Source organism: Chelonus insularis, unplaced genomic scaffold, assembly GCF_013357705.1.
Source record: "Chelonus insularis isolate UGA/USDA-ARS -01 unplaced genomic scaffold, ASM1335770v1 contig_76_pilon, whole genome shotgun sequence".
In the NCBI taxonomy this organism is placed as follows: domain Eukaryota; kingdom Metazoa; phylum Arthropoda; class Insecta; order Hymenoptera; family Braconidae; genus Chelonus; species Chelonus insularis.
Window position 1 is genome coordinate 83,022 of NW_023276741.1, and position 16,272 is coordinate 99,293.

At 29.0% G+C, this 16,272-nt stretch overlaps 1 protein-coding gene and 1 long non-coding RNA gene across 2 annotated transcripts; one reads left to right on the forward strand and one right to left on the reverse strand.

Annotated features, from left to right (window-relative positions):
- The first annotated feature begins 1,853 nt into the window (after positions 1 to 1,853).
- Positions 1,854 to 2,940, forward strand: LOC118071232 (uncharacterized). Its single transcript, XR_004690865.1, has 4 exons — positions 1,854 to 1,945; positions 2,055 to 2,061; positions 2,388 to 2,429; positions 2,508 to 2,940. It is a non-coding gene; the product is annotated as an uncharacterized lncRNA (long non-coding RNA).
- A 10,002-nt stretch (positions 2,941 to 12,942) lies between these two features.
- Positions 12,943 to 13,634, reverse strand: LOC118071233 (uncharacterized). Its single transcript, XM_035090280.1, has 4 exons — positions 13,490 to 13,634; positions 13,277 to 13,388; positions 13,114 to 13,201; positions 12,943 to 13,041 (listed from the first exon to the last, which is right to left on the reverse strand). Exons 1-4 carry the CDS (start codon positions 13,521 to 13,523, stop codon positions 12,943 to 12,945), a joined length of 333 nt encoding a protein of 110 aa, XP_034946171.1. The 5' UTR covers positions 13,524 to 13,634.
- Positions 13,635 to 16,272: the final 2,638 nt, after the last annotated feature.

Genomic DNA, 16,272 nt, shown 5'->3' on the forward strand with positions numbered 1-16,272 from the left:
CTCTAAATTTTATGGTAATTTGCCGACAGCGCAGGGTGAAGGTAAAAATTACTATACACATTGTAAAAATTACTGAGCACATGGTTAAAATTACTAAACCGCATAGTTATTTTTACTCCAAATTTACCCTAAAAATTACTATGCAGTTTAGTAATTTTAACCATGTGTTCAGTAATTTTTACAATGTGTATAGTAAATTTTCACTATCGAAGTCGAAGAATTTTTTTTTGGCTTAATGCGAAAAATAAATAAATCACATCAAATCTAACAAAGGTAACATAAATTACGCAAAGCAAAGTATAGTCATGACGCTATACTTTTCTGTTTCTTACTTCGTTCCTTAACTTGACAGCACCTTGGTTGGTTTCGTAAAATTGTTATGTTCTATGTATGTGGGCTTTATTACGGGTGACAAACGTTATTGATGCCCATGGAGTATACCGTTGTCTAAGATGGCACTCTTTTATTGTCATTTTATACGAAAACTCAAACCACTACCGATTTCTTGTTACAAATATCCTAGTATGTGGATATTTTTTTCATGTTATTAGATAACTACTGTAGAAATTTTTTCATAATAGACGACTCAGAGAAAAAAATTCAGAATTGAAGAAATAGGGAATTTTAGACGAGGTAATTTTATTTTTCATTTAAATATTAAAAATAGGTCTGAGCACAGTTTATCTGTATTAACACGACGAATTTTCCATCAGTAATTGTTTATAACAAATTCAAATCGTTCCTAAACAGTACGTAATAGTTAAAAGTCATATCTCATCATTAATAATATCATTTTGTTAAAAACATCCAAATCAATGTGATATACGCATTAGTTAATTGGAAAATACACTTTTCAATTGTTTATAATGAATTCATATTGTTATCAACAATGTGTAATTGGTGAAAGTCATATTTGGTTGTGAACAAAAATTTCTAGTCAATATTGACTTCATTTTCGAATAAAATTGTTATTCTATCGCTTAAATATATTTAAATTACTTAATTTTTTTTATTTATTCATTATTTGTTTTTTTGTTATAAATGAAATACGGCTTAATCGAATTCGTTCAAATTTCACTCAGATCTTTTTCATAATAATATCTTTCGAAGAAATTTCGAAACGAAAAAAATTCTGACATACGTACATACATACATACACACATCATTCTAAAAATTGGTCAGTATGCTTGCAAATATCTTAAAACATGCACGGAGAGAAAATTCATAGAAAAATTACTGTGCTCAGCACTACAATCGACGTGTGAAAGCCGAACATAGTCAATTTTGTACGGCAAAAATATAAAAATTATAATTAATCATAGAAAATTTAAAGGATAAAATATTCTTTCTTAAAATTCAGCTTTGTAAAATTTGTAAAACAGCACAGTAAAAAGTTCCATTCCCGACAGAAAAATATTTTTTAATTGTTTTTCTTACAAAAATTACTATTTAAGCTGCCATAGAGTCCTAGACGAACTAATATATTTTACCATGCTGTCTTATAATTTTTCAAATGCTATCTGCTAATAGTAGAAAGAAAGAAAGAGAAAGAAGGTATCAACGCTGTTGAGCATGAGAATTATTTTAAACAAAAAAAATGATATCTCATTAACTATTAATCGTAGAGAAGCCTATAAGGGGTCATTTTGTTCGTAAAGCGATTTTCTAAAAATTGTACGCATTATGTCTAGATCTCGGATTCATAGTTTTCGAGATATTCTACTATTAAGTTAAAACAACGTGCATTCTGCTATTAACATAAGAAAGAATCGAAGGTCGGAAAAGATCGGGCATCTTCGAAGTTTTTCGAAGCAGGTTTGAATACGTTTGAATACGAAGCAGGTTTGAATACGTTTATTGTTCCTCAGTGCGTAATTGACTGTGTTATCAATAGAGAGTGATACATTATACAGTGACACATAAAAGTGCGTCATTTTGTAACGACGTAAGTAATCTTTCACAAACTTTAATAGCAACTAATATTTAACATTCATAATATCTATTATTCATTTCTTAAATAATTAACTGATTTTGGTATTATTTTTTATTTACAGTAAAATGGTAAGTAGTTCACACTAAATAGTCTAACTCCCACAACACAACTTCTAAGCCTTTTCTTGTCGAAAAAATGACAACAATTAAAAATATCGAATCAGTTTTTGTTCAAACTCAACTTTTGTAAAGTGCAAAAGTGTTAACAGTGTTAGTGAAATAGTGGATTTATTTATTAAAATTGAAAAATTTTTCTTTCGTTAATTATAAGTGATCAAAAGATGATGGTTTTTGTAGTAAAGTAGTCATTTTCCAGTGTTTTTAACCGTTGTCATTTTTTTCAATTACTAGTCAATTGTGTTCTTTCTCAATTTTTAGATAGTTTTATCTTACAGGATTTACAAGGGCATTTTGAACGTCCAGAAATTATCAACAACGTGAGTGTCATTAACTTATGATCAATAACTATTTGAACAAAGGACAAATAATTTATATTTAAAATTTTTTTTTTACAGCCTATATACCAACTTTTATTAAATTCAGCTGATAGCAAAAGTGTTTTAAAATATTATCGAGATAATGGATGCTTGAAGAAAACCTTAAGAAATTTACTCAGCAGACTTATACTCAGCCCTGAAAAAGATAGACAATTAGAAACAGTTCTCCAAGTGCCATAAAGATGCTCCTATTTTTTACAAAGTAGATAATATTATAGTTTGTAGCAATATTAAAGTATGTCTTATTGTTAAAAAATTAATAAGTACATTCCTCTACGAAAAAACTGAATGTTATCGATTGTACAACGATCAGTATACGTGGGATGTACTAAATTTGGATGACCTATTTAGCTTTAAGATTACAAATCTTGTAAGAGCATCTAATGGTGCGAAATTTATTCTCAAAAATTGGTTTTAATTTAAATAAAGATATATTTAATAATTCATAAAAGTGTTTTATCATTATCAAATTCAACCGCGATTCCTTAATTTCCCTAAATCAAAAAAACATTATTAATTTTTTACGTTACAGCCTTTTTTTGAATCAAAAATAAATAATAAGCTGTAGAGAAATTAATACATTGATATATAAATATTGTTAAGCATACTTAGAAATTTTACTAAATCGATAAGGAAGTTTTCTAATACAGCACATTAAATTTTACCATGCCAGCACAACAATTTTTATGAAGCCATGACTAATACTCTTTATGTTTCAATTTGATAATATTTACGTTTCAATTTAATAATATTTACATGATCGTAAAATACTTTTTACTTTGGTCGTCGATCGCGCACGCATTATAAGAGAGCATGGTAATTTTTCTGAAATTTTCTCTACAAAAATTATATGATTTTTCTCTCCGTGTGGAGATATGATGAAAATTCAAATTCCACCAATCGTCCCAATTTTAATAACTTCCTGATGGAAAGTTAAAAATCATAAAGAATAAAATTTCATTTAAAATTCAAAAAAATTGTTAAATTAAAAATAAAAACCAATTTTTGATCCACTCTTATCGTTAGAAATTTTATGTACTTTTATAAAGTAATTAAAAAATTTTCGAATGGGTTTTCCATATTTGCATATAAATCGTTAAATGTAAAGTTACTCTGAGATCTTACCTTTGATGGAACAGGATGCTCGCAACGATCATCAAATCCTAAGAGAGAAAATCCCTGATTTCCCTCATAGGAGTTGGGAATTCGCTTCCGCCGGAAGTACTCTTCGGATACAAAATGAATAACTCACCGAAATAGGTTTCTACTGATGTGTAATGTAATCGACAAGTGTCGTCATAAAAAATGACTTTTCCTGCTTATATATATTAGCCGTTGTTTATTTTTTATTTTCGATTAAAATTTTATTGAATATTATTAGTGATGAAATATTTATCAGATTTCAAAAATTATTTAATGTAAAATCGTAATTCATGTTCATCGAACAATCGTATTGTTCAATTATAAAGTATTTCGAAGTGCATAAATTATTTAATATTATTACATATTTGGAAATTAAATTTCGAAGTTTATAAAAATTTGAATTCTATAACCACATATGGATTCTGTATGATTGAATATGATTATTAGCCGTTACTTTTTCAAAAAGTTACAGAAAAATTATAAGAATTTTTATTTTTCATAGTTACCCTAATTCTACTTTGCAGAAATTTTCAAATTACGTAAATTATTAATAGAAAATCTCTAAATCAAAAGAAAATTGTTATTAAATAATTATTCATTTTAAATATAAAAATATTACAGCGATGCTATAATGATAATCATTATAAGTATCAAATATTTAAGAATTGATAGGCCAAATAATAAGTAATTACACTGAAATGTAAAGTCATAATGATAGGAATAGAATTAACACGGAGTACACGTGGAAGCGATACAGACACTTAAACTACGATTTGATCATTTTTTCTAAGTGTAAGGCCAATTCGCGGATAAAAAATTTTCTTTATCCAAATAATAACTGCATGGTTGCACATAATTTTCAAGTAAAAGCGAATATTAAAAACTAAAAATTCGAATTATATGAAACATGAGCATGGTTCATCTATGTTTCATGGTGACCATAAATAATCGCTGCAATCGATCACGTTGATTTTCGCGAACAGAATGATTATGATTGAATTTCAGGATATAAAGCAGATCGAAAAATGATCTTTAAATGTGATTTGTTACTAAAACTGAATTTAGTAAAGTACTTATTTTGATCTAACAAATTTTTCATGATTGTATATACGTAGAAAATGAATCAAGCAAGATCAGGTCATTGTATTATTAGCATTTTGGGACTTTAAACAAATAAGACCTAGATCAGATTTTATTTGTTGACTCTAGCATTTTAAACTTTATAAACTTTAAAATAAAGGTCAATAATCATAATATATACACTGAGAAACAATTTACTTCATACAAAAAATAATTCGTTCGATTTTCAACATCAAAATTTCAAAAAGGCGCAATGAAATATTTCTTTGAAATTATGAATATTTTATTAAAATTATTTTATTGAATTAAACGAGTAGAATGTCATACTTTTCGTAACGTTGAAACAAATGACGAAATGTGTTTTTAATAAAAATATTATTGGATCGAATAAAATATTGAGAATACTCCAAGTTCCTGTTATTGATTAAATAAAAAATTCTTTCATTTAAGGGAATTTTTTCTCAGAATAGCAAATTAAATAACTGAATTATTCGTTGAAGAATTTCAATTATTATCCATTTATCGATGCACACTTTATATATGCTAGTAAATGTTAAATATACTATTAAAAAGAAACTTTTTTCTCACTATGTAATAAACAACAAAAATCTATTTTGTAAGTAGTTATACCCTTCATGAACTCAAAATCAAATTATTTAAATGTATTCTGTTTAATAGTTCCATTATAAAATAAGTGCGAAAATCTCAAATATTAACAGTTGGTATGTGACATAAGTAAAATGAATGTAAAGAAAAGGAAATCAAGAATTTTGATAGTCAACTCGCGTAGTAGCTTCGCGCTTTCTTGAAATCTAAAGGTGTCATGGACTAGCACTCAAGTCTCTGCACTAGAAAACTAAAACCAAGAAATGTTGAAAAAGCCAGCAAGTCTAAAAGAGGGATAAGGATAATCCGAAAATAAAAGAAACCAACGGATTTAAAACGAATGTAGTATAGAAGAGTGAGGAAAAGAACATTTGTAATGGTACCCGATAGTACTTATCCCAGTAAACACAATCCATAAGTCTTTTCTGGCTGGCCTCGTCCATGATTCTACGACTAAATGTGAACACATCTTACATTTGCAAAATAAATTTCTTTACTAAAAAGGATGCATCGAAAAAGAGTATTTCAATACCATAATTTTCTTTGAGGTTTATGTATCTAAATAAAATTAGACAAAATTTTTTCAAATTGCAAATATTGTATACTTTTCTATTCACTTTTTTCATTGAAACATCTCATATCAAGCTTAGATACATCATCGATAGTAATAAAACACATCTGCTAGTATGCGTAAAAAGAAGGGTTGAACATTATAAATAAACTGAGGTGTCATCTGGTAAACACTGATAAACTCAATAGAATCTATCATCCGTGAAATAAAGATTAACGCAAACTTGAACGAAAAGAAAAAACAGTTGAATGAAAAAATAACTGATGATATATCTAAAGATAGATAATCTATGCTTTTCCTCAATTCTGAATCAGTTGGATGATTATTTGATTTTGATAAATTGAAAATACAATTCATAGAATAATAAACTCTTCAGGTTCGTCACTTAATATCGAAGGGCTTAGTTTATCTAAAATGACGTTAATTTAATTTTTCAATGTCTCAGGATGCGAATGTTAAAATAGCAACCCGGGTAGAAAAAAATAGGTCTGAGCACAGTTTATCTGTATTAACACGACGAATTTTCCATCAGTAATTGTTTATAACAAATTCAAATCGTTCCTAAACAGTACGTAATAGTTAAAAGTCATATCTCATCATTAATAATATCATTTTGTTAAAAACATCCAAATCAATGTGATATACGCATTAGTTAATTGGAAAATACACTTTTCAATTGTTTATAATGAATTCATATTGTTATCAACAATGTGTAATTGGTGAAAGTCATATTTGGTTGTGAACAAAAATTTCTAGTCAATATTGACTTCATTTTCGAATAAAATTGTTATTCTATCGCTTAAATATATTTAAATTACTTAATTTTTTTTATTTATTCATTCTTTGTTTATTTATTGTTGAGAATTAATTCATTCTTCATTTGAACAATCAGCTGAGAGGAACTTCGGTGGCCATCTTGACACTAGGTCGATAACTAATTGACTAAACAATCGATAAATTCTCAAATCCTAGTCACTTAATTGACTAAAATCTAGAGTTAAGTTTGACCAGTGAAGTTTCTGTCGCGATTCTCTTTCCATTCTCGTTGTCATTCACATAGCGATTGTCAGTCATTTGATCAAATCTATTTTTCTTGAGTCAATCAGTGAAGTTGTGACATTCTAAGCATCGAAAACCAGTCAACTATTTATTCTAAAGATAAATCAAATAATTTTTTTAGACGATTTTTAGTAAATTCAATTAATTAACTTCAGATTCATTTTGCATTGCATGCTAGGATAATGCCACGTGCACAATCATAATCTTGCTTGACTTAAGAAGCGTGTTGAGCTGGTGTGGAAGGTCAATAATACTAAACACACCAAGTCAAGCCATTTTTTGGACATTTAATTATCATTCAGTGATTCTTGATTAACATTCTGTTATTGTTTAGTAATTTTAAGTGACATTCATTTAGCTTTAGTGACCACGACTTGAACAGTGTAATTATTGTTCGTTAATAGTGCTTCTAAATAAAGATCAAAATATTTGTGTACACCTGATTTCTCAATATCTCTGTTCCGGCACAATCATTTCTATCCTAACCGGCTAGGCACATTCAAAGTTGACATTTTGTTAACAATTATAAAAAAAAAACGCTTTGACCGCATTCATTCAAATTCTATTTAGATCTTTTATTATAATAATATCATTCGAATAAGTTTTGGTGAAAGCTGATATCCCAATCCGTTCTTAAGATATTGAAAACAAGATAAATGCTGACGTCCGTACATACATACATACGTACGTTCATACGTACATACACACATCATTCTAAAAATTGGTCAGTAAGCTGGCAAATATCATGATACGCGGAAATATGATGAAACTTCAAATTTTACCAATCGACCCAATTTCAATAACTTCCTAATGGAAGGTGAATAAATCAGGTTGGAATCCGGTCCGGATGCAGCATCCTAGCTTCCCTACTATGGGTCAAGAAGGTAAATCCGATCAGGTTTGGATGTCTAATGTAACGCCTTAAATAGTCCGGTGTAGCGGTTACTTCCTGATTAGGTGAATGAAATTTTTAAACATATGAAATTTAAACTTTTGGAAAATTCCCTTACAAGTCGACTGTAGTACTTAGTTGTGAGGGAATGTCCTCACAAGTCGTTAGAAGAAGTATTATCCGTTATAAAGTACAAAACCAGGTTTGAAAGCAAGCGGACCTATAAATAGATATAGTCCGTTTGTGAACAGTCGAGTTCTAGTGAAGGCGTTACTTGGGACGTGATATTCTCGCGCTTTTAGAAAAGCACAAGGATACACGCATCTAGCCCAAGACTTTTCGACATACCACGAGTCTAACCTCAATTGACGGGAAGCACCTTTCGACATATCTTTATTTTACTTTACTTTGTAACGGTTTTGTTCCTAATGTTTAACGGTGAAATTCAATAACAGATGAAATATTCAATTATCGGCCAATTTAACTACTAATTAAGTATTAATACTTATTGTAAGAGAAAGAGTTAAATTGCACTACACAGTACTCTTGTCCCCGTTTATGCTATTGAGCTCAGTTGTCCAGGATTCGTCATTAGGAAATAAGACAAGAGTTGAGTCGGAACATCGGTTTAAAAACAATAAAATCAGGTCAATTAGTCAGATAAGTAATTAGGATAGGTAATTAGCAAATAGTGAACAGTGAAGGGTACCAAGCGTATTAGATTGACAATAATAAATCTTTATTTTAACAACAAGCAATCACTCTATGTACAGGATTTAAATCTGCCGCCGAGACGGCTTTAATGTCGGTAGCAACGGAATCTTTTTATCAATAAAAACAGTATTCATTAACAGAATTTTACACATACTAATGATATATCTATAGGTTTTGAATTTGCCGCTAATTATGCAGACTTTGAACAGACGGTATAATAATAAATGACTTATCCGGTGAGTCGGTAATATAACAAGTTACTTTATCGAGACCTAACCTTGTATTAGTAAGGTTACACCACAAAAAAGTTGGCGCGGAATTTAATTTTTTATTATTTATTTCAAATCTAAACAATTGCTCCTGAAATGCTCTTTTAGTATTAATAATTGCTCCCATAAAAAAATCAATTATTTATTTAATATTTACAGTTTAAAAAAATTAACTTTGAATTAACAATATTATTGTAAATAATGAATTTTAAAAGAAAATATTAAAGCCATCACATTGCTCTCTGATTGCTCTATCTAAATCGACTATCAAATGTATAATTTATTTGATTATTTATTTATTATAGTTAAAAATAAAAGTTATCATTCATAAATAGCGGGCTGTGACATTAGCGTAGCCGTCTTCATAACGTTATACTATATTTTGTGCTTATAAGTATATTGTGTTCATTCAAAGTATATTCAGATACGTCACTTCCATGGAAAGTAACATTGAACATTGCCGCCTTTTCTATTCCAATATCGTTTTCGGAGTAAACAATTGATACGAAAATCAAATTTAACATTTATTACACAATATACGAATTCTGAATATTATCTCTTACTATTTTAATTGTGGTTGACCGATTTTATTTGTATTAACAGGTAAATCCAATTGATAATTTCTTTTATTGAACTTCAGCTGATTTAAGTTAATCTTGGAGAATTAAGTTTATCTACTCTTTCTCAAATTTTTTTTTTCAGCAAACTCTCTCCTATTTTGAGAGATTGAATATATCCATAGAATATGACCTCTTGGGCAGCCGTTTCGCACTTCGAAATCGTCGATGCTTTAAAAAACATCGAAATCTTCCAAAGTGATGGGAAATTAAAATCTAAAAAAGATCCAGTATGGAATGATATTTGTAATTCATGGAAATATCCATCTGGTAAATTTAAAATGAAACCCATAAATTTGTATTTTTATATCTCACAAAATAGAAATGCTATTCTAACAACGTATTCCGAAATCAACAATATTAAATCAAAAAATAATAAAATCAACTATAATTCGGATAGTGGAACTGAAGATCTTCCGTCAGATGATAATTCAAATGATAAAGATTTTTAATTATCCAAGATGCATTTTGACCCAAAAAATTCAGAAGAAAAAATCCTTGAATTTGATATTACACTAAATCAAGAACAATGGTTATCAATAAAACCAATTCAAAAAATGGACAAAAATAAAAACTGTTATTTCACATTAAAAAAAAATTGGAGTAATTGACTATGTGATTTAATTTATATAGAACAAAAATTACCATGTGCATTCAGCTTTAAAGGCCAAAAAATTTATGAAATGGATGACAATAATTATATAATAAAAATAAATGGACAGTGTTCAGATAAGACATGTTGCGCTGCAATCTATTGTGAGTGTCAATTTCAGTTTTCTAACGATAAAAATATCAAGTTCTCTATCTGGACTCTCAATATGATAAAACATCTACATAGCAAACGAAGGCATGTTTCTGGTCAACGACGTGAAGAAATGAAAAAAGCTTTAGTACACATGAAAACCCAGGGGTTTAGAGAAAACTTAATTCAAAAGTTCAACAATTTTGGAGAACAAATAGCACCCATCATACCTTCTAAAGCTGTTTTAAACCAAATTCGTCAAGAAGCAAAGAATGAAGATCTAGGTATAAGTGGGAATTTATGGGAATCAATAGAAAACTTAAAGTGTGATGTTGAATTTTGTTCTATCATCCAACAAATTGGATACTCAAAATTTTTTGTATTTTATTGGTCCATTGACAATGATGATGATAATAGTGATAAAGATGATGGTGATGAAGATCGTGGAGATAAAGATTGTGATGATTTAAATAAAAAAAATAATTGTATTCAATCTAATGATTCAGAATTATCTTTTTATATTGAAATGCTTTGTGTGGAAACAAAATTAGATTTAAAATCTAATTTATCAATAAATTACGATGATAAAAATCCTTTTTATTTTCCGAAAATTACTGATGATCTTCAACGAATTTTCAAAAACTTTCCGGCTTGGACAAATGTAATGTTGAATTATTATAATTCTTCCAATGATGTTGCTACATCAGCAAGATCCGAAAATTATTTTAGGAATATTAAAAAAAATATTTTAGAAGATCATCAACCGTGTAGGCCTGATAAGTTTTTAATTAAGCATATACGATCAATTCAATCCATAGTAAAAGAAGCAAGAGCTGTTTACAATAATCATCATGTAAAAAATATACCTTTGAGGAAATCTGTTAACCAAAAGATCATTGGACAAAATTTATATCACCATGAAATATTGAATTTGAAAGAAAATTGGCGAAACAAAGTCAAACATGAATCTGAATTAGATTCTGACAGAGATGAAGAACCACTAAACTATACAAATGTAACTGATGATATGCTCTCAAATCCATTAGCAGAGTCGACACCAAAAGACACTGCAAAAAAATTCTTAAATTTTCCATGGAACTATGCTGGCACAGATATTTCGGTTGAAAAAACAATTGATGGAAATTTTTATATAAAAACAGAGAAAAGAGATAGTTTTAAATTAAAGTGTAAAAGAAACGCTATCACACAAGAGGAACAATTAAATGACTATCTGGATATGAAAAAATGTAGAGGGAAATATGTGGCACCATTTCCAGAATTAAGAACACGCGTTTGAAAAAAAAAAAATATAATCAAAAACGGATCTTTGTTTCTTCATCCAACCCTTGTCGATGGCACTAAAATTTTTATTTATAATACCTGTGCTTACGATAGTATCACTGAAATACTAGCATTTACATACCTCAATAATAAAGATTTCAAAGGTTTCATTGAATCACAAACTCAAAACAATTGTTATTTTCAATCTATGATTATTTATGCAAAATTTGGTGCAACGTTAGAGTTTTACAAACAAAGAATACGATTATTACGTCAATTTTACACAGTTGAAGATAATAATATCAATTGTAAAGACGAAGTCTGCAATTTATTTAAAAAATTAATGGATCAACATGACTCAAACACGGTGACAGAGTATTGCACCAATAAAATGTGCAAAGAATATAATATAAAAGTACTTCAGAATTTATCGATATTTTCTGTATCAGCAAAAGGAATATGGAAGCATGGATTGAACTCTCTAGAACATCATATTTTAGACGAGTTAAAGCCAACACGTTTTTTTTTTGCAAATCATGTTCTAATAATTCCATTCAGAGAACAATTGACATAGACAAATTTTTATGCTTAGATATCGATCATTTTTATACCGGGTTCGGATTTTTACGAAAAAATAATATAAAACAGTATTCAAGTACTAATTTAAGTGAAATTCCGACCTCATTAAAAATTTGTAATAAAACTTATATTCTATGTGGCATAATCGAGTTTCGACCACCAATAGATAAAAAAGGTATAGGTCATTATGTAGCATATACAAGAAGTATAAATAATCGATGGACGCAGATAAATGATTTGTCAAAAACTATCAATGTTTTGCATAAAAAACTACCAAGTATTAAAATTTCTTTGTTATTCTATGTTTTAGGATCTTAATAATATAATCTTGTACTTTGTTTTGTGTGTATAATAATTGTTTATGTAAATTTAATACAATTACATGTAAGAACACACTTTGCTCAGAAATATATTTTCATTGTTTATTCATTTTTCAATTTATGTGTCATTTTTTTTGTAATAAACATATTTAAAATTTTTATTATAATAGGGTAAAACCTTATGGAAGCTTTAAAATTATAATGGAGGATAGGTAAATAAATATTAACCACAGAATTATCAAATTCACAAAACGATCTTTTCAAGAAGCTTAGATGCATGTCCCCAACTTCTTCAAAATAATAGGAAATTAAATTATTTAAACTTTGATAGTTAAATCTATAAATATTTGTTGGTGTTGAGGTAATAATTTCAATAATAACCAATAAGATAAAGTAATGTTATATATTTTATAAGTTAGAATTTTAGGTATAAAAGAATTTCCTTTATTAAATGATTTAGTCTTTATTACTATTAATTATTATACGATTACTTTCATTGAATCATAATTGAACTACGTGATAGATTATGATAAATCTTGCAAAAAATTTGAAATTATTTAAGAAACATTTTTGTAGAATATTAATTATTTCCTTCAATTTCTTTCTTGTAATTTTCGAACATTCTATACTGATTAAAGTGATGCATTTTCCGAGTGTTCGCTGGCTGGCTACTAATCCACTGAAAAATTTAAGTTACTATATAATTTAAATTTATTTTTTCTGTTCGATAGACAAAAAATTGGATACATACATTGAATCTTTTGACCGATTTTTTGAAAATGTATAAGCATTTTTTTGCCTTATACAACCCTCTCAACCTTGTATCTTTAGATATTTCTCTAAAAAAAAATCCCGTAAAATTAAAGAGAAAAAGAAATTGAATAATACTAATCTAAACAAAGTAAATTACTTACGACCATGAATTGAGTTGCCCTTTTGCTACATCATCCCATTTTTCAGTGTTGAATAAATGAGCATAATCTATAATTCGTATGTATGCGATCATTTTTGCATCTTCCAAACGACCTATAATAAAGTTTCGGAAATGTTATATGACTAAATAATAGAAATTTTCAAAATGCGAAGATTATTAAAATGTATAAATGAACAATAAAACAATAGCTTACTGCTTAAATAATAATTTTTATTTTGATAAGACATGATTACATATGTTACTCAATTTTGCGTCGTAAAATAGAACAGGAAGGGGTTAAACCTGAGAAAGGGTCAATTTGTATTGAGTGGTGGGAGACACGTGTTGTAACAGAAAATCTATGTGGTGGGACAACGACTCTTTGGTTACTCTGCTGAAACGGAAGCCATATTTAATTTTTTTGAAAATATCTATAAATAAACTGGATAATTATGGAATTACTAGATTTATTATGGAATCTATTTGTTATTCAATAACACGTTATCATTAATAAGGTTGATTTTGCAGAACATTCTTCATAATAAACAATTAAAAAGCGGTCTGAGGGCGAGCTTTAAGATTTGCGCACCTAACTTGCCAGTAAAAAAAATTAAAAGACAGTTTTTCATAAATTTTTCTCATTTTTATTATAATCATAAGTATTGATAACAATTATAATATTTTTTATATGTTAATGATGTTTATATGACGTCAGGAATTGATTGTTAATTTGCTTATTTAAATTGTTTTTGTTTGAACTGCGAAAATATCTTTTAAAAAAGCCATTTTCGATAGTTTATAATGAAATTAATGATTATAAACAACGTCTAGTTGTCTTTTGTCAATAATAAATTTTTTTAAACCTTTCGCACTGATCCGATCCGAATAGAAAAGGCGGCAATGTTCAATGTTACTTTCCATGGAAGTGACGTATCTGAATATACTTTGAATGAACACAATATACTTATAAGCACAAAATATAGTATAACGTTATGAAGACGGCTACGCTAATGTCACAGCCCGCTATTTATGAATGATAACTTTTATTTTTAACTATAATAAATAAATAATCAAATAAATTATACATTTGATAGTCGATTTAGATAGAGCAATCAGAGAGCAATGTGATGGCTTTAATATTTTCTTTTAAAATTCATTATTTACAATAATATTGTTAATTCAAAGTTAATTTTTTTAAACTGTAAATATTAAATAAATAATTGATTTTTTTATGGGAGCAATTATTAATACTAAAAGAGCATTTCAGGAGCAATTGTTTAGATTTGAAATAAATAATAAGAAATTAAATTCCGCGCCAACTTTTTTGTGGTTAAGGTTACCAGTTTTGGAAAACCTGCACTGAAATGGCGGAGCAGAAAATAATAACAATTATTATTAATAACCGGTCTTTTAAATACGGTCAAACTAGTATTTTAACGTAATGATTTCAATACAAGCAATTCGCAGTTTTAATTTGATGACTAATTAACAATAGTAACAATAATAATACGTCGCGTATTCACACCCACACAGACCCTAGTAAGACGACGAAGAAGTGAAATGCTCACACCCTTCGTTGTCCTTTTCAGAACGCAAAAATGGTTGACTTAAGGTGGTGAAATGCTCACACAGGCTTGACTGATAGACATTGATACAAAGTGAGCAAAAGCTTATTTGCCTATGCCCACAGATTCCAATTTATTGGCTTTTCCCCACGCACAAAGTGCGCGAAACGGTTTCCGACTCTCACAACTTTAATCAAACTAACATTAATGGTAACGATTATTTCGTGATGACTGAAGAGGTAAGTTTAAATTATAATTATTATTATTTGAATTTATTGTTATTTTTTATTATTTAAATTGAATTTTTGAACCTTAAATGAAATAAATGATGAGTTTAAATAATAATAATTCTATTGAATCATTTCTTTAGGTCCGTGCTTAAGTAACATCATACGATTGAATTAGTGTTGGTTACAATATAAGATCATTAATTTCATTGATAATCTTGAAAAGTAAACTCTCCCCATAAAATATTTTTATGAAACTACTATTTACAAATTACCATTTCTAATCATCCAAAACATAATAAAAATTTTCGAGTTTATCTTTTGTTCTGATTTTGAGTCGGCTGAGTGAGAAGTCGGGACTTTGTGGACTGTATATTTTTAGGATGTTTGAATGCTAGAACGGTCGGGACTTCTGAACGGTGTAAATGAGTTGGCTGACACTATTTAACAGTAACAATTAACGATTTATTGACCACAAAAGTAACAGTAACAGAAAAATAACGAGACGAGAGTCTGCTTGATAATTATATAAGATGAGTTCACTGAAAAATAAAGTCTTCAAATTGTCTGTACAGTATTGAGTTCACTGAAATTTCACATAGAGAGGTTACTGATGAGTTGACTGATGAGTAGAATATCACAGAAAAGTTGTAAGTTTTCCTGTACTGGTCTCTGCACCAGGAGTTGTCTGATTTTCAATGTGTTGGCGTCAGTCACACAGACACAAGCGAGTTGTTCGTGTATGGATCTTGTGTGTGTATCTGTCCATGAGGCCGTGAGGCGTCTAAGCCGACATCATTCGCGCCGTTTGTAAGAAGGTGCTGATGCGGACCAACATGAGCTTCCTGAGGATGTCTTCTAAGAGGTAGACTGCCTGATGAGTTCATAATCATCACTATAGATGATTAACTGGTGAGTTAGTCCATGTCTGAGGAGTTGTCTGGGTTTTCACTAGAGAGTTCGACTGCGTGAGCTCTCTGCTAGTACACACGTACCGAGTTGACTGTTACAACGAGTTGTCTGTGGGTTGGCATCGTCCGATGATGCCCAAGAGTCGTCCAAGTACGAGCTACGTACGAATACTCGCAGTAACCGGCGAATACTGACTAATACATACCGTTTTTCCCGAAACCTCTGCGTTCTCGAAGCTTCTAGGCCCTTAAAGAAGGGATATATACGCCTAGGAATTACTTAGAGTTGTCTAA